The sequence below is a fragment of the Bufo gargarizans genome, chromosome 5 (genome assembly GCF_014858855.1).
Source record: "Bufo gargarizans isolate SCDJY-AF-19 chromosome 5, ASM1485885v1, whole genome shotgun sequence".
Taxonomy (NCBI): Eukaryota; Metazoa; Chordata; class Amphibia; order Anura; family Bufonidae; genus Bufo; species Bufo gargarizans.
Genome location: NC_058084.1, coordinates 192,556,129 through 192,579,521, shown reverse-complemented (window position 1 = coordinate 192,579,521; position 23,393 = coordinate 192,556,129). Strand labels below are relative to the sequence as shown.

The 23,393-nt window shown below is 43.2% G+C and overlaps 2 protein-coding genes across 3 annotated transcripts in view; one reads left to right on the top strand and one right to left on the bottom strand.

The window, feature by feature from the left end:
• The window catches only part of LOC122939210 (tetratricopeptide repeat protein 30A), a 39,512-nt gene extending 27,838 nt beyond the window's left edge, over positions 1–11,674 (bottom strand). The window contains exons 1-7 of the mRNA XM_044295245.1: positions 11,544–11,674; positions 8,179–8,244; positions 6,039–6,248; positions 4,175–4,231; positions 2,752–2,887; positions 1,052–1,156; positions 443–571 (exon numbers count right to left, since the gene is read on the bottom strand). Coding sequence (XP_044151180.1) covers positions 443–571; positions 1,052–1,156; positions 2,752–2,887; positions 4,175–4,231; positions 6,039–6,248; positions 8,179–8,244; positions 11,544–11,597 — 757 coding nt within the window. The 5' untranslated portion in view covers positions 11,598–11,674. The remainder of the gene's footprint in view (positions 1–442; positions 572–1,051; positions 1,157–2,751; positions 2,888–4,174; positions 4,232–6,038; positions 6,249–8,178; positions 8,245–11,543) is intronic.
• A 103-nt stretch (positions 11,675–11,777) lies between these two features.
• NPHP3 (nephrocystin 3) overlaps positions 11,778–23,393 on the top strand; it is a 64,420-nt gene continuing 52,804 nt past the window's right edge. The window contains exon 1 of one of the 2 annotated variants that reach the window (XM_044295832.1): positions 11,778–11,838. The gene's annotated coding sequence lies outside the window, so the exon portion shown is untranslated. Of the gene's footprint in view, positions 11,839–19,718; positions 19,819–23,393 lie in introns of those variants that run through there. The other variant, XM_044295833.1, reaches the window with a different exon arrangement.

The following is a 23,393-nucleotide window of genomic DNA, read 5'->3' as shown; positions in this document are numbered from 1 at the left end:
CCCCTCCCAATGCTTCGTTGTCCTGCTAAACACTATGATGCGGCAGAAGCAGATCCACTTGTAACTGGTTCAATGGCGTTGTATTGTACGGATTCTGGGTTCAATACTAGGGACCAATCCAGAACTTCAATCTGCATCTTAGCCTAAACCTAGAGAGTTTCCTACTCCACAAGTGAGGCAATCATATCTGCCTATAGGACCGAAACGTCACGATGATGTGTTTTGGGATTGTCTTCTAGTAAAATCCCTAAAAAGCATTACCTACTGGAGTGCAACGTTCTTCCTCTGACAAATGAAAACTGACTTTGTTGATGACAGGCTCTGTCTAAACTGATCATCAAGGGGAAAGGTGGTGATGAGTGGAACAGGACTGATTCATTGCATGCATCTATGTCTTTCAGGAATACTAATGGTAGAAAATTCAAAACAGACGTGGACTCACAATTTTTTAACTGATACTCAATGGCAGCTTTTAGGTTAAATGCTTCAATCAGTGAAGTTTCATGCAGTACCAACGTGTTACCCACGCTGCGGACATCAATTCCTTCAGTTGTCATGCCAACGCCAAGCTCTGGAGGGTAACACAAAGAAATGATCAATGGAAAATAGCTGACGTCTCTCAACCGGCCTCCTTGGACTCTTATAGAACAATAAAATATAAGGGCTCATTCAGACGGTCGTATGCTGTCCGCAAAAAAACAGATTGCATTCCGTATTTTTGCTGATCCATAGACTTCAATAGGGCCATGTCCTGATTTTCACTGACAAGTATAGGACATGTTTCATTTTTTGGGTGAGCCGTGCAATGGAAAAAAAGGTCCCCCTAGAAATGAATGGGGCAGCATCTAATCCGCAAAAAAACGGATCCGCATTTTTGCGGACAGCATACGGCCGTCTGAATGAGCCCTAATGCTGATGGCACACCAAAGACACGTTTACACTGTTCACTATGACAGTGGCTTTCATTCCATTCACAAGAATAACAGTCATCACGAGAACTGTACTATGATGTATTTTCCATCTATTTTGTAGTTTTACTGTTACAACCTACCTGGATGCTCTCGAATTCCATGTTCTATTATATCTGAAATGTACTTTAAAGCAGGCACATATTGCTTCATGCTGTAGTAACATAAGGCAATGCTGTAGGATAAGTCTGTCAAAAAATAAAAAATATATATTATGAAAGATAATGAGGACAATACAAAGCAAATAAATGTAGAAAAGGTTTGTCTACTACAATGTGCCTGTTGAAGCCAAGCACATGGGTGAATGTAATATCACTGGTATTCAAGTCTGAAGCATTTATCGCCTGTCCACGTCATAGGCGATAGATTCTAGATCGATAAGAGTATAACTGCTAGGACCCCCATCCGTCACCAGGACTCCAGTCCCCTGGAGTATGAATGGAGTAGCAGTTGAGTATGCGCTCCGCCACTCCATTCAAAGTCTGCCGATCGGTTGGGGATACCCTTTATATATCAATAAAAAGAAATCACTACATCAGTACATCTGAATATATACTGTAGATTACCTGTTCTGCATGCAGAATAGAAATAAAGAAAAATCCAATAAAAAGGTACGAATTAAGCTATATCCACATCATAGGTAGTAGTAAAGAAGATGACTAAGAATTTATTAAAGTGATTCTCCAACCCCATTCATTTGCTTTACAACCAGCTTACAATGGTATAAAATACCAAATGGAGTAATACTCTCACCTTACAATCCTCTAGCACTCCCAGGCCTCTGCTTCCCTCTCTCTTTAGATTGGTGGGTGTCCTACCACTAGGACCCTCACTGATCATGAGAATGAGTCAACCGAAATAAACAGAGCAGTAACTATGGGAGTTCTGAAACGAATAGTTAGGGGTTAAACTTGCCACAACCGGAATACCCCTTTAATGGGCTCCAGCGATGATGTGGTGTGTCGACATCTGACCACTGCAGCCAATTACTGGCTGTAGCAGTGACATGTTGACACCACAGTGCTTGTCGGCAGCGGTCATAAGTCAAGATGACACAATATCATTGGAGCCATATAGAGAATGGAGGGGGACCAGCAAAAGCAAGCAATCGGTGAGTACTTTATTTTATGGCGTTGGCAACTGTAATGTCAAAAAAGATTTTATGTGGTTGGAAAACAACATTAAGTATGTGAATTTTTGTGCTTTTTATTCATAAAATCTGTTGCTTGTGAGCTATTTTGCGCACCTACATTGCGTCAAGCATATGCTGAAATAGTGGGGATAATTACATAACACCCCCCCCCTCCACAAAAAAAGTGATAGGCAAGGACAACATTATCTCAGTCACTCCCTCTGGCCATCCCAGCCTTCGGGCCGCCACAGATCTATCCAGTAGATAGATGATAACACGTTACTACCACAATACCCTTAATGCATTCAGACCCATCCCGGGGACAGGTTCTCATGATGTATGTGGTTTTTAATAATTTTTTTTTTTTTTATCAACTCAGAAATCCACACTGTAAATGTTCTAAAATAACAAAAAAGATTATAATCACCCTTTTTCTCCCCTGCCGCCTCCCGCTGTAGGAAGTATGGCTTCTTTTGTTATGTCAGCCCTGAATTTTTATTCCACACGGACGCCTCTTTTAAGGTGAACGCTAGGTACTTCCAGTACCCTGGGATGCTCAGCCCTATAGTTGTTCCTAATGGCCCATAACAAGCAGTTTGGCAAAACAGTAAAATGTACAAACTTTTTTTGGGCGCAAAATAACTTTTTTACCTTGTTTATATCCAACAACTTGCATGGCAGTTAGGAATTTTTTGCAGGCTTCTTCATATTGTCCTTCTTTGTACAGCAAACATCCCAAATTAATCTCACTATCTGGATCATCGGAAGGTATTTGTTCTACCAGGCTCTAGGAGACGATTGATGAAAGTTATGAATAAAAGTCCTGTTTCATTATGATCTTCGGGCAGTGACAGTCATCCATCAGCGTTCGTTTGCTCTGGCCTAATTACACAGGCGATGCAAACTTTGAATGAGCGAGAGAGGATTGCGACCGCACTCGTTCCTCCCTTATTCTCTTCCATGGAGGATCGGCAGCACATCATTGATTATCTGCCGATAAGTGACCGTTTGCTTGTTCATTGGCTGATTGATTATACGGGCCAGTTATTGGGAACAAGCGGTTGTGTTCCCAATAATTGGCCCGAAATTGTCCAGTCTAATACAGCCTTAAAAGTGTGCAGGGGCACAGCTCAAATTGATATCAACCATCTGTCAATTTTCTCATATATTTCTAGGAAGAATAACAGAGGAACGGCATAACGTGAGGGGTCTAAGAAAATATGTAGTAGCATGTAGAGTGCAAGTATTTAATAAAACAGACATGTCACAAGAGCTGACAGGTCCTCAGAATATTTACTGCACGTACATATATACTAACCAGTAGTAGGATTATTCCTAAAGAAAATCAGGTCAATAGGGGCAAATGCACACGATCAGGATCGCGTGTGGAAAATCCGCACCGTAGGTCGTGTATATTGTATTCTATGAGAATTGGAAATTTTCATGCACACGATGCAGATTTTTTCGGTGCGGATGTTGACCTACGGTGCAGATTTTATAACCCGCAGTATGTCAAGTTATTTTATTTTTCCTGAACGGGAGAGTAAAATCTGCATGCGGAAAATGCGCACCAATTGATGCGGATTGACCGCACGGATTTCCTTGCGAACACCTGCAAATTTCAGTGCGGATTGTCCGCACAAAAATCCTGAACGTGTGCATTTACCTTAACATTCAGGTAGTCGTACCCAAAGCAGGATTCAGATGAGGCCTTCTGGGGGCCAGAGTGGGGCTCAGCATTCTGGGCAATGATACAAAAAACAGCTGGAAATGAGAAATGTCTCCATTTCTCTAAATAAGGGTGTATTCACAGGACCGTATTATTGCTCCCTTTTTTTGCAGATTGCACGTGACCCATTCAGACAAGCCACATTATTATATAGAAAGTGCTATTTTTGTCCATTTTGCAGATAAGAATAGGAATTTTTCCAATAGAGCCTGTGGGATGCGCCTGTACCACATCTGTATTTTACGGATCCACCATTTACAGACCGCGAAAAGGGATATGGTCATGTGAATGCACCTTTAATTACAGATAGAATTTAATAAAGACCCAGTTCAATTCCTTTCATACTTTAGCTCCAGATAGGTCTTCTTCTCCATATTTAATGCAAGCTTGTAATTTCAACACCTAAGAGAAAAAAAAGAAGACACATAATCGCACTTGATTTATTTGAGTAGCATTTTATGACACGCTGTGTTACATGTCTATCCTGTTCAGGGGCCTGCAGGGTACAGCTGAGCGCAGTGATTGGCCAGAGCGGCACACGATCGGGTACCTGGGCGACTGCTGGGGACCAGAGAGGCAGGGCTTGAGTGGTGAGGGGAATAAACTGATGAGCATTGGTTACTGGTGAATATACTAGTAGGATTGCCCAAAGATCTGATGTGTATAGGGCCCCCAGCACCCCAACCATCTGCTCTTAGCAGGTGAAGCGGAAAAGAGGCATCGGAGATGTTTGATTTCAACATGACTGATCCCTTCCTTCTATGGTTTATTCTCTTCTCCCTATTTAAATACACAGGTATGCCGAGCCAAGCATGCAAGTTTATGAAGTAATCGGAAAAAATAGCAAATGGAAGTTCGGCCCACAGCTAAGACATGTATGTATGGCCAGCGAGACCGCTGCTAAACTGCTTATCAAGAAAGAGTGAGGTGACAACAGTCAAATAGTAGAAATTATTTATGGGTTATAATATGTAAAGATGAGACTAATGTTTTAAAGAGTATCGATCAGCAGGATCAATTCTATTGAACCAGGAATAATCTGCTTCTTTCATCATTATTCATGGTTCCATGTGGTGCCGTTACCAAGTATTTCAGATTTGTAGTAATCTGCAAATAAGGTCATTTTAGCAGAGAGGGGCCGGCCTGAGCCCTTGGAGCACCATACTGTCATCACCCCGCAGGCTCCAGCCACTCCTCCTCTTGACAGGGCCAGACATCTCGCTTGGCCCCATATTATTGTGCCTGCACAGATGTTCCGAGTATTGGCGTATGCGCAGAGGATCTGATTCCGCTTCCTATGCAGCGCAGATAGCTACTGTACATGCGCCGATGACATCGGCATACACCCAGAAGTAGAGGTGGCTGCTTCGGACAGAGAGTCAAGGAGAGCTGCTGGGTGGATCTGCTCAACTCCTCCTCCACTTCTTGTTGTACCCTGATGTCATTGGCGCATGCACAGTATCTGCACTGTTAAGGAAGCAGCAGTTAATCCTCTGCGCATGTGTGGATACCCAGACCGGCAGGTGCAAGAATACAGGGCATAGTGAGACGTCTGGCCCTGTCAAAGGGGAAGTGGCCAGAGCCGCGGGGTGGAGACAATATGGTGATCTTAGGACTCAGGCCAATCCCTTTGTGTTCTAATCACTCATTTGCACATAAATAAAGACACATATCCAGAGAACAGTGACATGTAGAACCAGAAATAAAATATTGTTTGAATCTGCTGGATCAACACTACCATGCAGTAAGCCTAGTTTAAAAGGGTTGACTTGACTGACAGAAGGTCTTTAAAGGGGTCTCTGGGAACGATGTAAAATAGCCGCCAACAACCAGTTCTAGAATGTGAGCAGGACTGGTTGCCTCAGCTTGCAGACCTGCCTGGGGGGGGGGGGCACCGCTCTACACATTATGCTCTGGTACTTGCATGTACAGTACTACACATTAGAGAGTGTTCCTGTCAGGCTGCTCAGCCATGATGTTATAATGTAGACAGGATTACATCCATAAAATCTATTGAAGTGCAGTGTAGTGTGTAGTGAAGCCCACCCCTTCACCCCCTAGGCGGCTCTGCAAGTGTAGGCAACAGGTCCCGCTCACATTCTAAGACAAGTTCCATTTTAAATTATTCTCCTGGAGAACCCCTTTAAGTTAGAGATGGTCAAAGTTGGAACATAAGGTGTGAAAGAACATGCAGATCCAATGCACTTACCTTGCTCTGATATGCAGGACTATCCAAGAGAAAAGTTGATTTCATGGCCTCTGGGTACATACACGCCTTGTATAAGGACTGGGCATGATATAGTTTGTACTCTTCAATTTCAGGGTTTATCTGCATGAGCTGTTCATAGCAATCTGCGGCATTGAAAAAGTCTTGCATTTGATAGTAACAGTATCCCAGTAGAGACAGGCCTGCCCTGGACTATAACACAATGTAATGACATATATACGTCAGATATATGATCACATGAAAAAATGATTAAAGGCATCAGAAAAACAGGAAGTTGAATCAAAGATGGCTTGTAATTCAAAGGTCATATCTCCGGAGTAGCATGGATATCTTTGACAACATTGATTACGGTATTTCATTACAATGGCACCAGGCATGCAGTGGGAGATCTTAGGTCTTGGCATTTGTGTGCGTATTACTTTGACATGTACCACCTACTGTACCTAACCAGTGTTGCAGACCAAGTACAACCCTTCGTGGCCAAAGTATTCATTAATGGTCTCCTTCAGTAGGATAATATGTGACCTGCCAGACTGCAAATTCTGTTCAGAAATGGTTTGAGGAACATGACAAAGAGTTCAATGTGTTGACTTTGCCACCCAATTCTCCAGATTTTAACCTAATATAGCATATGTGGGATGTGGTGAACATTGAGTCCAATTCATGGAGGCCTTACCTCACAAAATAAAGTGTCTGCAGTTCTAATATGTTAGTGCCATACCACAGGACATCTTTAGAGGTCTTGTGGAGTCCGTGCTTGAAAGAGTCAGAGCTATTCTGGTGGCACGAGGGGGCACAATCTTAGGCAGGTGAGTTAAATGCAATGTATGAATGGTGCATACTACAATGTCTGTTGTGATGGAATATCTTGAGTATTTAGCAGGCATGGCCATTCTAAACTAAGATATGCACAGTATTGCCAATTCTTTGCAAAGGTAGAGCTCTTCAGCAGCAGATGAGGGGGACACAATCTGGAGCACACCAATGTACACAAATGGTCCCTCAAGCAAACCCTGTCTCTTCTCTCCTGTGTAGGCCAATGAGCGTTCCCTATAGGCTTTATTACTAGGAGCAGTCAATGCAAAATGACAAAAAGATTTATCAAAACCAGTTCAAGGGAAAACCTGAGCAGTTACTAACCAACCAGATCCATGATCTCATGCCTTATTCCTTGTGATTTTGTGGCTTCCAAAAAATTTGGGTTGGGGCAGATAAAGCAAGAAAAAACATATGTAGAATGGAATAGTGTATGCATGTGCCACAGTGACAAAAGCCCTCAGTAGAAACTCTTGTAGGAATACTTCTTAGGGACATGGAAAAAAAAATCATGGTTAGAATAGTTATATCCTGGAGGTCTTATGGGGTGGGATATGTAGGAATGCAGGAAGGTGACATGTAGGCAGACGAGCAAGAGTTCCTATCACACACAGACCTTTAAAATATTGGAGCACTAAAGAATGAGGGGATGCCAAGACTTTCTCCAGACTCACTAATGAATCAGACTATGAAAATGACAAGCGTGCTGCGTGTCTCTCCAAAAAATGTGGATATCTGTCCATCAATAAAGCCAGGACACCACCCCAAGTAGTCTAGTAATGTGTAAAACCTATGGGCAACCAGCACTATGCAGGAAGAGGTCACTGGTCACCAAGGCCAAAGTGTAAATAATTAAGGGTGAGAGAGGTGGAGTGACTAGAAGAAGAAACAATGTCTTCCTGTCAGAGGTTTCCTTCATAGTTACATATGAAAGATTTTCACTGTTGGGGGATTTGAGTACTGCTCCCACAGAGCACATTGTCTCTCCTTGTTGCAGGAGATAGGAATCACAGAAAGTCAAGTCTGCCTCGATGCCATCTCCTAGAGCGAGGAGAGACTGCACTCTATGTGTGCGCTACTCTCTTCATGTTAGCGATCAGCAGCTGAGGTGCCATTAAAAAATAAAATTAAAAAATAACTGGGAAAAAAAACATAAAAACCAAACTGGAAAAAATGCATGCATGTTTGCCATGGTTTTCCTTATGGTTGAGGTTTTTACAGGTGAATAAACTGTGACAAAAATGTTTTGTCCTGTAATAGACCCAAATACATGGCATACCCATCCATATAGTATTAAAAATATTACCCGATATTGCTTCTGCAGTTCAATGCTGAGTATCTGAACCGCTTCTCCATATCTTCCTTCCTTTATCTGAGAAAGAAAAGGCACAATTAATACTATGACACCAGTCATCTATATGGGCTGCAATAAAAGCTTTGGTCAAATCTTATTTCCAACGTTCTGTACAAAGAGGTAGGTATGTATAAACCTGACCACAGACATTAAAGGGGTTGTGCAACGATGGAGGAGGGGGAGCTGACTGGACGTGTAAAGGGAAGCTTACTTACATGCTTCCTGGGGCTGTCTTCCCGCTCCTTCTTATCCAGGCCTGCGATGCTACTCTGGGTTCTCTCGCTGTAAATATCCGATTTGACGAAGCCTACAGCCAATCACTGGTGGCAGTGACCGGATCCCCTTGCATCAAGTGACCATTTGTCATGACGTTAGGGGATCTGGTCTCTACCGTGGGCAGTCATTGGCTGCAGAGATGTTAAACTGGAGGTCCAGAGGAGCATCGCAGGCCGGGAGGAGAAGGAGCAGGAAGTCAGCACCAGGAAGCAGGTAAGTAAGCTTCCCTTTACATATCTGGTAGATTCTTGCACAACTTCTTCTAAAGTGTATCAGTTGGGTCTCCTATGCCTATCTGAGGGCAGGAACCGCATTGAAGCCAAACTCTACCACAACGCTCACTTGCCACATTTACAACACTGCAGTGGCAATCTATTATTGCTAGACTCTGCTAAGGTATGAGGAAGGGGCGCTATCCTCTAAAACGTAGCAGTTACGGGTGGTCACTCTACAGTCTATCAGTTACATGGACTAAGTTTATCCACAGGATTTGTGGTCACTTAAAGGGGTTCTCCGGGAATTAAGAAAATGAAAATACTTAAATATTACTTCATTATAAAAAATATTCACAAATACCTTACATTAGTTATAATGGCTCGTTTTGTCTGGGGAGCATTTATTAATAAAAACAAAATGGCCACTGTCCTATTAATACACACAAAACTTGTCCTAATCACTTAATCACACAAGAGGAGAAGTTACTTCACAAGGCTGAGCTAAACAGCTGCCTCATCCTTCTCTCTGCTATCCTTGTCAGGGATTATGATCCTGAATACAGTTTACTATGGTCATCAGCTGAATCTCTGTAGGAATGGAGTTCATGAGGAGATGTGGCTAATGAGCAGCAGCACTTGTATGCAGTCTCCATTACCACAGTCTGTCCTGTCCGTCCTCTCTGTACTTCATATCTCCTCATGAACTCTATTCCTACAGAGATTCAGCTGAAGATCTTCTCATCTGTATTCAGGATCATAATCCCTGACAAGTAGGAGAGGAGGATAAGACGTCTCTTTACCTCAGTGTTGTGAAGTAAATTTTTGTGTGATTAGGACAGGCTTTGAATGCACTAATAGAACAGCGGCCATTTTGTTTCTCCTAATCATTGCTCCCTAGACAAAACAAGCCATTATAACTAATGAATGGCATTTCGGAATATATTTAGAATAAAGTAATATTTACGCATTTTCATTTTCTTAATTCCTGGAGAACCCCTTTAATTTGACTTTTTGTATCTGAAGACGAGAGTTGATGTAATGCATCACAGATATTGAATGGTGTATCATTTCTCACATGGATTTAACTCTTACTTATGGCATAAAATGTAGTAAAAAACTTTTTATATTTTTTTGTGTGATGATTTTGAAGCTCATATACGAGCCTATAAATTATGTTTTTAAATTTCGTACTATCAGGGATTTTTTAAATGGGTTTTGGACTGAAAATTGCTCATTTCTTATCCTGGCCTGCCATCTGGTGGCCAAAATAAAAATTGCAGCATGAACACTATGGGCCTCATCAACTATCGATGCCCCCATTGACCGCAGAGGGTGTCGGTAGGAAGGTTCTGAGGCATTTAGATGCCATGATCTCACTTGATCACGGCATCTAAAGCCTTTAATTACCGCGATCAACATTATTACCGGTCACGGTAATTAGCCCCAGGTCTCTCCTGTTTGAAACAGCATAGACTTGCTGGCCATGACACCTGCTGCATGTGCGAGCAGGCGCCATGTTCGCACTTTGCTCCAGCGCCATACATGTACAGTTCTGGCAGCGAACGGGTTAAAGGGGTTGTCCAGCCGTTAATTCTGATGACCAATTGTCTGATTGTCCCTATCTGATCGGTGGGGGTCCGGCAGGGAACCACCTGCTGAGCTCTCTGGATCCGGCATTTCCGGACGCTACCTAATGCACGCCGGCCCCCTTAACTATAGTGAGGACCGCTGGAGACCTGGCTACTACCTGGCAAATATGCTGAGAATTGGCTGGACAGAAACCTCTACACGGATTATAGTTAATGGGGCCGGTGGGCATTCAGGAACCGTCCTGCAATACCTGCAGGCTGTTCCTTGCCAGATCTCGTACCGTATACGTGAAACTAGCCTTAGTCAATGCGCGCCATGTGCTTTCTATGGAGCTACTGCAAAGGAACTGAGAGAGTCCGGTTTGCATGCATTTATCAGTGATCAATATACACTATACGGATAAATGTACTGCGACACCTTCTAAATCAGCTTCCGCTCTTCTGTACAAGAGTTTGGAGTGTCTGTGGGAATTTTTGCCCATTTTTTTCCAAAGGGCATTTCTGAGGTCAGACATGTGGTGCATGGAAGGGCCTGGATCACAATCTCTATTCTAGCTCATCCCAAAGACGTTAGATGGGGTTGAGGTCGGTCCTTCCACACCAAACTGACCCAACCATGTCTTTATGGACCTTGCTTTGTGCACTGGAGCACAGCCATGCTGGAACACAAAAGGGCGTCCCCCAAACTGTTCTCACAAGGTTGCTAGCATACAATTGTCCAAAATGTGTTGGTATCTCTTCACTTGAACCAAGGCCAGCGAACCCCAGAAAAACATCCCCATAACGTTATCCTTCCTCCACCGCTGCAGATCTCTGGTCTCCCCTATACGCTGCATGATCCAGTGACATGACGGATGGAAGACACGTCACTGCGGCCAGTCATTGGCTGCAGCATCCCCCAAGCAGAACAGCGCATCCCATGTGGGCAGAGTCTGGTATTGCAGCTAATTCCTGATTGAGGTCAATGGGACTGAGCTGAAAGACCAGACTCAACCTGTAAACAAGGGTGGCGCTGTTTACATAAAAACAATCCTATGCTACACATGGTTTAATTGACATATGTGATGATTTAGGGTCAGTTTTCGGATGATTTTTAGTGAAGACAGGGCTGGACACAAGAAGTCATAAACATGAAGCGAATGAACCCCTTCAATAAGGATGGAGAAGGCCTCATAACAACACCAGGCTGTACGATGCAGATCGATGCCGATTTCATGCAGTGATCGGGGTCTCTCACCAGTTTATAGATGGTTGCCGTGTACTCCCCGTCCTTGATCTGCTGGGCGGCCATTCCTCAAGGGATTTAAACGTCCACGGAATCCCCGATCTTCTATTCCGTTCACGGTTACTAAGGCCGCTCATACAGCTCCCTAGCAACCAAACGGAAGTCACTCCTTCTAACCACGCCTCTTTCGGCTGCTTTTCTTTTTTCTTTTTTTCCCCCAAGTACAATAAACTTTATTGAGAGTGACAATGCCCATTGCCTGCAGTTACTGTTGATAGGAGTCAATCTTCTCCGTGGCAACCAAACAGTAAGTTCTTATTGTCTCTGTTCCACCCGCGAACAACAGTCCTTAGTAGTTACTAAGCTGCTAATAGTCAGTGGTTGGTAGACGTGTAGTCGAGGGGACTGTCTGGAAGAGATTCAGGGGTGTACAAGTTGTATGAAGCCCCCCCCCCTCCTTGCTGTACAACTATTCACTTTTGTTATTGTACCCTTTTCATATAGAAAAGTTGAGTTTCTTCTGCAGACTTTGCTGGTTTTGCACTGTTCTCATTGAATTAACTTCACTCCATTCATGTATGTAGCTGCTTTCAAAATGCTGCTGGTTGCCATTGGAAACAGACAACAGTTCAGCTCCTCTCCGCAGTCAGTCATGTGATCTATCAGCTTCACACCAGACTGTTTAACTGACCGATGTCTCTTACTAACAGTTTATAGGAGGGGACATGTAAAGCTAAATTGTTAGCCTCCTGCCTGGCCTTTACCATAGAACACACCACCAACCTGCACACTTGAATCTCTCTTAGTACAGACTCCCCAGACCCTGCATTTAATACACAGCCCAGATGACCACACACACTCTGCCTTAACCCAAACCTCACATCAGATTGTGCGGTAATCCAAGCCCCACAGCTGACTTTACTTTAATTCTAAATCTAGACTAGGCTCCACCTTAATCCAGCCCTCAGACCAGACTTTCCATTAATCCAGACCTCAGACAGAACTTTACCTTATGCCTCTTGCACAGGATCGTATGCCCTCTGAGATATACGGTCCGTGAGCGGGCCATATGTCCCAAAGCGGCATTGATCGTGCGCACGGGAGTACACAACATCTTAGATTACAATGATGCTGTGCACGTCGGGCCGCCTGGTGTGCTATTGTCCTGCACTCATAAGATCATATGAGTGCGGGACAATAGCACCTGGGCGGCCCGACGTCCACAGCATAATTGTAATCTATGATGATGTGTGCTCCCGTGTGCACGATCAATGCCGCTTTGGGACATATGGCCCGCTCACGGACCGTATATCTTGGAGGGTATACAGTCGTGTGCAAGAGGCCTTAGCCTTTGTCGGGGCCAGACTGCGCCTTAGCCTTTGTCGGGGCCAGACTGCGCCTTAGCCTTTGTCGGGGCCAGACTGCGCCTTAGCCTTTGTCGGGGCCAGACTGCGCCTTAGCCTTTGTCGGGTCCAGACTGCGCCTTAGCCTTTGTCGGGGCCAGACTGCGCCTTAGCCTTTGTCGGGGCCAGACTGCGCCTTAGCCTTTGTCGGGGCCAGACTGCGCCTTAGCCTTTGTCGGGGCCAGACTGCGCCTTAGCCTTTGTCGGGGCCAGACTGCGCCTTAGCCTTTGTCGGGGCCAGACTGCGCCTTAGCCTTTGTCGGGGCCAGACTGCGCCTTAGCCTTTGTCCGCACCAAACTCCTCTTCCTTAATCCAAACTATCCTGTGTTATCTATATGTATAGGTGATATCTGTTATTGTAATCCTGCCAGTGATGATCATGACCAAGAAGTGGTGCCTGTTATTATACTTAGTGGCCAGTGTGCAAACTGCAGGATTTTAGGATTTTTCTTTTTATATATAGAAATTTTTAATAAAATCACCAAAAATAAAAAAAAGACATATAACATAAAAACTTGATTTAAACAAAAAGTAATTTTCTGATCCAACATAGGCCGACATTTACAAATACTGTCTAAAAGTTTCTAAAAGACCATTTCAGCTTCGACAGATAGTCTTAAATTGCAGCAGATTTATCACAGTAGCTGATACTGGATGATAAATATGGTGTGCCTATAGACTGTCCAGGGATGGGCAAACTTGGCCCTCCAGCTGTTTTAAAACTACAAATCCCATCACGCCCTGCTGTAGGCTGATAGCTGTAGGCAGAATGGGAATTATGGGATTTGTAGTTTTACAACAGCTGGAGGGCCAAGTTTGCCCATCCCTGGTCTAGTCTAACTTTAAACGTGCAGTTTCCCACCAAACCACAACCCTTTTCACAGAGCCACGCTTCCTCGTAGGACAATTCACAAAAAGGGTAGAAAAGTGACTATGGTGAAAAGCATGTATGGCAGATTTTTTATTTATTTTTTTGTATTTGCTCAGTAAATCTCCCCATTCTCTTTATATAGAACTGCTTTCTCCACCCCCGTTTCGCCCTGTTCCATGCACTGATGGGTCACTAGGAGCACCAGTGTGCATTCTTAGGACATTCTTCTGCCAGTCAGAATGTGATGCCATGTCATCACAATATGCCGTCACTTTGTTTGAATGGAATACCCTGTAGATAGAGTGCTTTTCCATTCGCTATACCAGGTTTCTTTGAGGCAGGAATGGGACTAGGGGTTCCCAAGCAGTGAAAACATTTCTCAGCTATTTTCCAGTGGTAGTGCGGTTCAGAATCACAGCATTAACACCTTACGGACCTTGCCATTTTTCACGTTAACCGCTTCCTGACTGCCCACTGTGTATATACGTCCTATGTGCACATGCCCCATGCAGATTATTATTATTTTTTTACAATTATTTATTATTAAAGCGCCATTCATTCCATAGCGCTGTACATATGAGAAGAGGTATACATACATAATACAGACAATTGCACTAAGCATAAACAAGACAAGTTACAAACTGGTACAGAAGGAGAGAGGGCCCTGCCCGTGAGGGCTTACAATCTACATGGTATGGGAGAAGGACACAGTAGGTGCAGGTGAAGTTGGTCATGGCGGTATAGAGGCAGCAGGGTCACTGGTTGTAGGCTTGTCTGAAGAGGTGGGTTTTCAGGTTTCTTTTGAAGGATTCCACTGTAGGTGAGAGTCTGATATGTTGGGGTAGCGAGTTCCAGAGTATGGAGGATGCACAGGAGAAATCTTGGAGGCGATTGTGGGAAGAGGTGATAAGAGGAGAGGAGAGAAGGAGGTCTTTTGAGGCTCGGAGATTGCGTGTGGGGATGTATCGGGAAAGTAGCTCAGAGATGTAGGGAGGCGACAGGTTATGGACGGCCTTGTATGTATTTGTTAGTATTTTGAACTGAATTTGCTGGGCAATGGGGAGCCAGTGAAGGGATTGGCAGAGGGGAGAGGCAGAGGAGTAATAGGGTGAGAGGTGAATTAGTCGGGCAGCAGAATTGAGTATAGATTGGAGGGGTGCGAGAGTGCTAGATGGAAGGCCACAGAGGAGAGTGTTGCAGTAGTCTAGGCGGGAGATGATGAGGGCATGCACAAGCATTTTCGTAGATTCAAAGTTAAGGAAAGCGCGGATGCGGGAGATGTTTTTGGGTTGGAGGTGGCAAGTGGTGGAAAGGGCTTGGCTGTGCTGTCGGAAGGAAAGGGCAGAGTCCAAGGTCACTCCAAGGCAGCGGACTTGGTTGACCGGGGATATTGTGCAGCCATTGATCGTGATAAATAGGTCTGTCAGGGGAGTTGAGCAAGATGGGGGAAAGATGATGAATTCTGTTTTATCCATGTTAAGTTTTAGAAAGCGAAAGGCGAAGAAGGATGATATAGAAGATAGACATTGTGGGATTCTTGATAGTAAGGTGGTGATGTCTGGACCAGAGAGGTAGATTTGTGTGTCATCAGCATAAGAGTGATACTGAAAGCCATGGGACTCTATGAGCTGTCCCAGGCCAAAAGTGGAGATAGAGAAGAGCAGGGGTCCTAGGACAGAGCCTTGCGGGACACCAACAGAGAGGGAATGAGACAAGGAGGTGGTGCGGGAGTGTGAGACACAAAATGTCCGTTCTGTGAGGTATGATGTGATCCAGGAGAGGGCCAGGTCAATGATGCCAAGAGATGAGAAAGTTTGCAACAGAAGGGAGTGGTCAACAGTGTCGAAGACAGGTCAAGGAGAAGGAGGACAGAGTATTGTTTATTGGTTTTGGCTGTTAGTAGGTCATTGGTGACTTTGGTAAGGGCAGTCTCAGTCGAGTGGTGGGGTCGGAAGCCAGACTGTAGGCGGTCAAAGAGGGAGCAGGAGGAGACGTGAGAGGACAGTTCTGAATGGACATGTTGTTCAAGTAGCTTTGAGGCATACGGAAGAAGTGATATGGGGCGATAACTGGACAAAGCAGATGGGTCAAGTGAAGGCTTTTTGAGGATGGGTGTAATGGTAACATGTTTAAAAGCAGAGGGGAAGACACGAGAGGTTAGTGATAGGTTAAAGAGATGAATTAGGGCTGGGATAAACACTGTGGTGAGGTTAGGGATGAGGTGGGATGGGATTGGGTCAAGTGCACAGGTGGTCAGATGAGATCTGGAGAGTAGAGTGGAGATTTTTTATTCTGTAATGGTGGAGAAGCGGGTTTTGGGAGAAGAGGACCGAGCAGTTGTGTAGAGGGTCCGTGGGGACTGTGTACTGAAGCTTTCTCTGATGTTGACTATTCTTTGTTTGAAGTATTTGGCAAAGTCCTCAGCTGAGATGAGAGGAGAGGTGGGGGCGCTGGGGGATGGAGAAGTGAGTTAAAAGTGTCAAAAAGGGCTGTGAGCCAGGGAAGATATGAGAGATGAGAAGTAGGCCTGTTTTGTATCAGCGAGTGAGGATTTGAATATGAGGAGGGATTGCTTGTATGCGGTGAAATGATCTTTAGAATGACCGGCGGAAGACCACTGTGATAGGCTGAAGGAGGAAGAGAGTGACAGGAGTTTAGAGGCGGCTGAGTGGCAGGTGTCAATAGGGATGTTAAAGTCACCCCTGAAGATAGTGGGGATGTCGGCAGAAAGAAAAAGTAGTAGCCAGGTGTTAAAGTGGTCAAGAAAGATGGTGGCTGGGCCTGGGGGGCGGTAAATGACGGCTACTTGAAGGTTGAAGGGAGAGTAGTTGTGAACAGAGTGTACTTCAAATGAGGTGAGCGTAATGGAGGGTGGCAGTGGAGTTGGGCTGTAAGAGCAGGTGTCTGATAGGAGAAGACCAACTACTCCACCATGTTTGCAGCCGGGGCGGGGGGTGTGAGTGAATTGAAATCCACTATATGAGAGTGCAGCAGGGGAGGAGGTGTCAGAGGGTGTCAGCAATGTTTCTGTGAGACCCAGAAAGAAAGTTTTTGAAAGATAAAAAGTTCATGAATGTAGGACAGTTTGTTACAGACAGAGTGTGTATTCCATAATGCTCCTGCAAGAGGAACCAAAGGAGCAGGGGTCAGAGGAATGGTTATTCGGTTTAAGGGGTTATAGAAGGAGATTTGTAGTGGGACATGGAGGTAATAGTGGGGATTTGCTGAGGGGGGCCTGGATTTGGAGAGATATCACCAGCAATAAGGTAGCACGTATATACACGTACAGGAATCACTTTCATCCCACTGCTGATCAGCGCTGGGATTAAAGCTCCTGCTCCTGCAATCTAGCAGGAGCAGGTTAGGTCCCGGCAAACAGACAGAGCAGGGACCCTGAGAAGAAGACAGGAGCAGTTTTTACCACTTCTGCCTTCTCCTGTGCCATCAGGAGAGCGCTGAACAAGCGCATGTTGCAGGTAGAAGGAAGCGGCAGAGCTCTTTTAGTCCCGGCGGTCACGTGACCGCCGGGGGTGTCTGGAGCAGGGGCAGGAGCACAGCTGCAGGGTCTAAGGAGACCCTGATCAGCTTTGCCTGTGTGTCATGCCCTGTGGGGATTCGCTCTGGTAGACAGGATAGGTGGACGCAGTATAAAGGCACCAAGCAGTTCTTAAGTCAAATAGTTCAGTGTTTATTCACACTCTTGGCAAGTTTGTAAACAAAGTCACATTCAACACAAAAAGTCACCTTTTGGTTTTGGTGTTAGTTTACACCCAGCTGGCAGTTCTGCCTTAAAGAGTCCATGAACATACTTTAGGCGGCCTGTTTCCCCTCACACTGGTCTCAGACCTCCAAGCCCAGCACAAGCCTCAGATCCCAATACAGAGATCCTTTCTGCTGAACCCAGCTGTCTTTTAAAGGCAGCTAGGTGTTGTTAAAACCCGGACTGGCACATGAGTCCAGTCCAGTGTTTGACCTCACCTGGCTGCTAATCAGTCCAGCAGCACACACTGGGAGGAAAATACCTGCCTCCCCATAGAGGCCCCAGTTACAGTGAAAACTCAAGTCAATGAGCTCCTGAGGGACATATTATGTGCCAAAAAGAAATTAAAATATAAGTTAAAAAAAAAAAATGCAGTTGCTAACAGAAATGAAATCATTGAGACTATCCTATGAAAGACATGAATGAGATCTTTGTGATAATAGAAATAATACACATATATAATATTAAATAAGGATTATATAATGATCAACAATATATACATATCCGAGAGACAATGACGCACAACTTTGTGTGTGTATGTGTGTGTGTAGGTATGTTTGCTTACATGTGTATGTATATGTATGTGCGTATACAAGTGCTTGTGTGGGTGTATATATATATATGTGTATTTATATACACATGTATATATGCCTGTATAAACTTTCTATGATAATGGTCCATATAAAATTAGAACCAGCAGAATTAGGATAGAGAATATTGAGAATATATATTTTCACTACATACATACATCCATCCTTATGCACATTTACTGTATTTGTATGTGATTTTACTATGTTTAATCCTGTGCAACTGGATGAGTCAATTTTTTATCTTTACTTTTATTCTTTTTATTTTAATCTTATTATTTTTATTTTTATATTTATTTTTATCTTTGTTATATTATATATTTTTTTTTTCACATTGATACCTACTCATGTTCATCTTACTTCTATTTATATTATTATGATTATTGCTATCACTATTTTAATTTTTCACATTTAGAGAAAACATTTTTATATATACCTTTAAATGTATAATTTTATATGTCTTATATATCTATCTATCCATCTATATTACTGCCCCTATTATCTGTGTCCCCTATGAGCCCATCCATCTTTTGCAGAGACCTATTGTTACTGCTACTACTGTTTTTATCATAGCATATAAGAATATAATGAGAATTATTGGTTTAATTCTCATATATATATATATATATACAGTTTTAGTACATTTAGACACAATCCATAAGATTTTCTGAAAGACAATTGGGGACCGATTGTGGTGATAACAATAATAATAACAACAATGTGCTAATCCCTTTGGCATAGACTGGCCAGCCCCAATTGCAAGTTTACACTCACCTCCGCTTCAGACCGGCAGCCTATACATATGATGGATATCAGGACCAGGCATCCAAATAAAGGCACACACAGGAATCACCCCACTACCTGTGAAACCTTTGAAACGGGAGCCCAGCATCCCGCAGGGCTATTATACTAGCTGAAATGGGATCACACTAGCACCAGCGCTTGCTACCGCTTCCAGTCCAGAGATCGAGCAGCGCTGGTGTTTTTCATATAACAGGCAGTATTGTATGAAGCAGCCGATACGGAGGATCGCTGCAAACAGGGAGAGCAGAGAGCTTGAGATGACTCTGGCTCTGTGTAGAACTCCGTGTGCTGGTGTCTCTCTGAGATACCAGCGCAAGAGAGCGCAGGTTTAATAAATTGTATCAAATGTATCAACCTAGAATAGGGAATAAGTATCTATATGTAGCGCCCAGTTTAGCGCAACTGTAGCCCACTCCTTCACATGTTAGATACAAGTATATACATATCCCAGTATCCTCTTCTAATGGACGTAATTGAAGGCTATCTAGGAGCCTCATTATACTAAACACGCCCCTCCTTATCTCTGTACCTCCCTCTGATTAACCCGCCAAAACAGTATTTTAAATGTTCTAATCACAAGCAAGTTTGCATTCTGTGAATTGTCCTGACGAAGGGGGCACTCCGCCCTTGAAACGCGTTGACCTAAATAAAAAATTCATTATAAAACCTGAAGACTCATCTATATGCCTGCAGCGCCGGATAGTGGTCTCCCACTTTTGTGTTTACGTGTATACTAATTGTTCCTGGAACTATCGAGACAGGAAGAGGCCCAGGCAGCAGCACGGCATCCCCTTAAAGCTGGTGGGGATAGATACCAGCCAAAGCATCTACAGCTGTTGTGACTCTTCACAACAGCATCTGGTAAGCGAATTACGCACTTAATATTATATTATTTATAAGACGATACCACACATGAGGCGCTGTGTTTTTTTTCTTCGTTTTTTTCTTCTTTTCTTGTCTATAACAGAAACTGTCACCATAGTCGCCCCGTTCTCTCAAACCTATACATGTTTTTTTTTATATATATATTTAAGAAATAAGTATTTTTTTTAAATTATATCTTTTTAATAATAAGTAGCTGTTTTCTTCCAAATTAAACCTAAATGAGAAAAAATAACTCTAAAAAACATTCTAATAAAAAGTCCTAAGTGTCAAGTAAAAAAAAAAAATCACAAATTATTTTGGTAGTCAAACTAATTAAAAAGCTGTGGTCACTAAACCACCACATGCACAAAATCACTAAAAGTTGCCAGGCCTTTTTGGGCCCAGTCATGAAGGGTTAAGGACCAGGCAATTTTTTGGGGGAAACTTGACATGTGTCACTTTATGTGGTGATAACGTTGGAATGCTTTTACTTTTCCAAGCCATTCTGAGTTTGTTTTCTCGTGACACATTGTACTTCATGATAGTGAAACATTTTAGTCAATATAATTCACCTTTATTTATTAAATACAAAATTTACAGAAAATTTGAAAAAATTAGCAATTTTCAAAATTTGCATTTATCTGCTTTTAAGGGCTGTTTCACACGAGGGAAGGCAGATAGTGATACATCATAAAACAGTTATTACTTTACATTTCCCATATGCCCTCTTTCATGTTTGCATCATTTTGTAAATGTAATTTTATTATTTAGGATCTTATTAAGCTTAGAATTTTAGAAGCAAATTTTTTAAATTTTTACATAAAGGACCACTTAAATTTTAAAGTCACTTTGTGGGGCTTACATAGTGGAAACCACCCATAAATGACCCCGTTGTAGAAACTACACGCCCACAAGCTATTTAAAACTGATTTTACAAACTTTGTTAACCCTTTGGGTGTTCCACAAGAATTAAAGGAAAAAGTAGATGACATTTTTAAATTTCAAGTTTTTTGCACATTTTCCATTTTAATTCTTTTCCTTTTCCCTGTAACCCATCAAGGGTTAACAGCCCAAAAAAAATCAATGTCTATTACCCCGGTTCTGTAGTTTACAGTGACACCCGTTATGTGGTCGTAAACTACTGTATGGGCACACGACAGGGCGCAGAAGGAAAGGAGAACCATATGGATTTTGGAGGGCAGATTTCACTGGGATAATTTTAAGTTGCCATATGACCTTTAAAGACCCCCTGATGCACCCCTAGAGTAGAAACTCCCAAAAAGTTACCCCATTTTGGAAACTATAGGATAAGGTGACACCTTTATTTGTACTATTTTGTGGTATACCGTATTTTTCGCCCCATAAGACGCACTTTTTCCCCCCAAAAGTGGAGGAAAAATGCCCCTGCGTCTTATGGGGCGAATGCTGCCATTTTACATCGCAGTCTGCGATGCATCAGCTGGACGGGGGAGGGAGGAGGGGCCGGTGTCATGCAAATGTTGCGGGGCTGGTGCAGTCACTGTACTCCGGCCCCACCGCTCACTCACTGCTTTATTGCCTAAACATTTTATAATAATAGTGTTCATTGAAGTTCCGATCCCCAGCCCCATCTGTACTACTTCTTACTAAATGTCCTGTAGCAGGCAGAGCAGGGCTTGCGGCCGGCCATAACTCACTGACGTCACGTGCCTGCGCCGCCTACTTTATGAATAAAGTAGGCGGCGCAGGCAAGTGACGTCAGTGAGTTACGGCCTGCCGGCCGCCCTGCTCTGCCTGCTACAGCACATTTAGTAAGTAGTACAGATGGGGCTGGGGATCGGAACTTCAATGAACGCTATTATTATAAAATGTTTAGGCAATAAAGCAGTGAGTAAGCGGTGGGGCCAGAGTACAGTGACTGCACCGGCCCCGCTGCATTTGCATAACACCGGCCCCTCCCACAGGATTACCGTAGCTCCGGTATATTAGGGCATCTGTGGATGCCACTATTATGGGGTGGGGGATATGTGGATGGCACTGTTATGGGGGGGGGAGATCTGTGGATGCCATTATTATGGGTTGGGGGATATGTGGATGGCACTGTTATGGGGTGGGGGATCTGTGGGTGACATATAGCAGTGCCATCCACAGATCCACCCCCCATAACAGTGCCATCCACAGATCACCCCCTCATAATAGTGCCATCCACAGATCACCCCCCCATAACAGTGCCATCCACAGATCACCTCCCTCCATAACAGTGCCATCCACAGATCACCTCCCCCCATAACAGTGCCATCCACAGATCACCTCCCCCCATAACAGTGCCACCCACAGATCACCTCCCCCCATAACAGTGCCACCCACAGATCACCTCCCCCCATAACAGTGCCATCCACAGATCACCTCCCCCCATAACAGTGCCATCCACAGATCACCTCCCCCCATAACAGTGCCATCCACAGATCCCCCATAGTAGTGTCATGCACAGACCACCATTACTTCAAAACCCACTAAAAGCACACCTTTTGGTTAAAAATATTTTTTTTCCTATTTTCCTCCTCAAAAACCTAGGTGCGTCTTATGGGCCAGTGCTTTGGGCGAAAAATATGGTATATGTCTTTTGAATGCTCTATTATTACACTTTTTGTGAGGCAAGGTAATCAAAAAATGGCTGTTCTAGCACAGTTTTAAACTTGTTTTGCTTTATACGGTGTTCACCTGACAGGTTAGATCATGTGCTATTTTTATAGAGCATGTTGTTATAGAGGCAACTATATCAAATATGTCTACTTTTAGTGTTATTTTGTTTCAGTTTTACATAATAAAGCAATTTTTGTGTCTCCTTTTTCTGAAAGCCATATTATTTATATTTTTCGGGCAATTATCTTATGTAGGGGCTCAGTTTTTGCGGCATGAGGTGATGTTTTGATTGGTGCTATTTTGGGGTACATATTACTTTTTGATTGTTTGGTATTACACTTTTTGTGATGAATGGTGACAAAAAATAGATTCTTTTTTTTTGGCACGGTTTTTATTTATTTATTAATTTTTTACGGTTTTCACCTTACAGGGTAAGTCATGTGATATTTTTATAGAGCAGGTTGTTACAGACCCGGCAATACCTACCATAATATGTATGTGGTTTTTTTTTTCATATATATATTTTGGTTTTAAACAATAAAAGCATTTTTGAAACAAAAAATGATGTTTTCATGTCTCCATTTTCTGAAAGCCATATCTTTTTTATATTTTGGGCGATTGTCTTAGTTAGAGTCTCATTTTTTGGTGGGATGAGATGACGATTTGATTGGTATTATTTTTGGGAATATAGAACTTTTTGATCACCTGGTATTACACTTTTAGTGATGAAAGGTGACCAAAAATGGCTTTTTTTAGCACAGTTTTTATTTAAAATTTTATTTTTTTATGGTGTTGAGAAGACAGGGTGGATCATGTGATATTTTTATAGAGCAGGTTGTTACGCACACGGCGATACCTAATATGTCAGATTTATTTTTTCTATTTTTTTACAATTTTATATGTTGCTTTTTATGGGAAGGTTTTTTTTTTTATTGTAAAAAAAACACTTT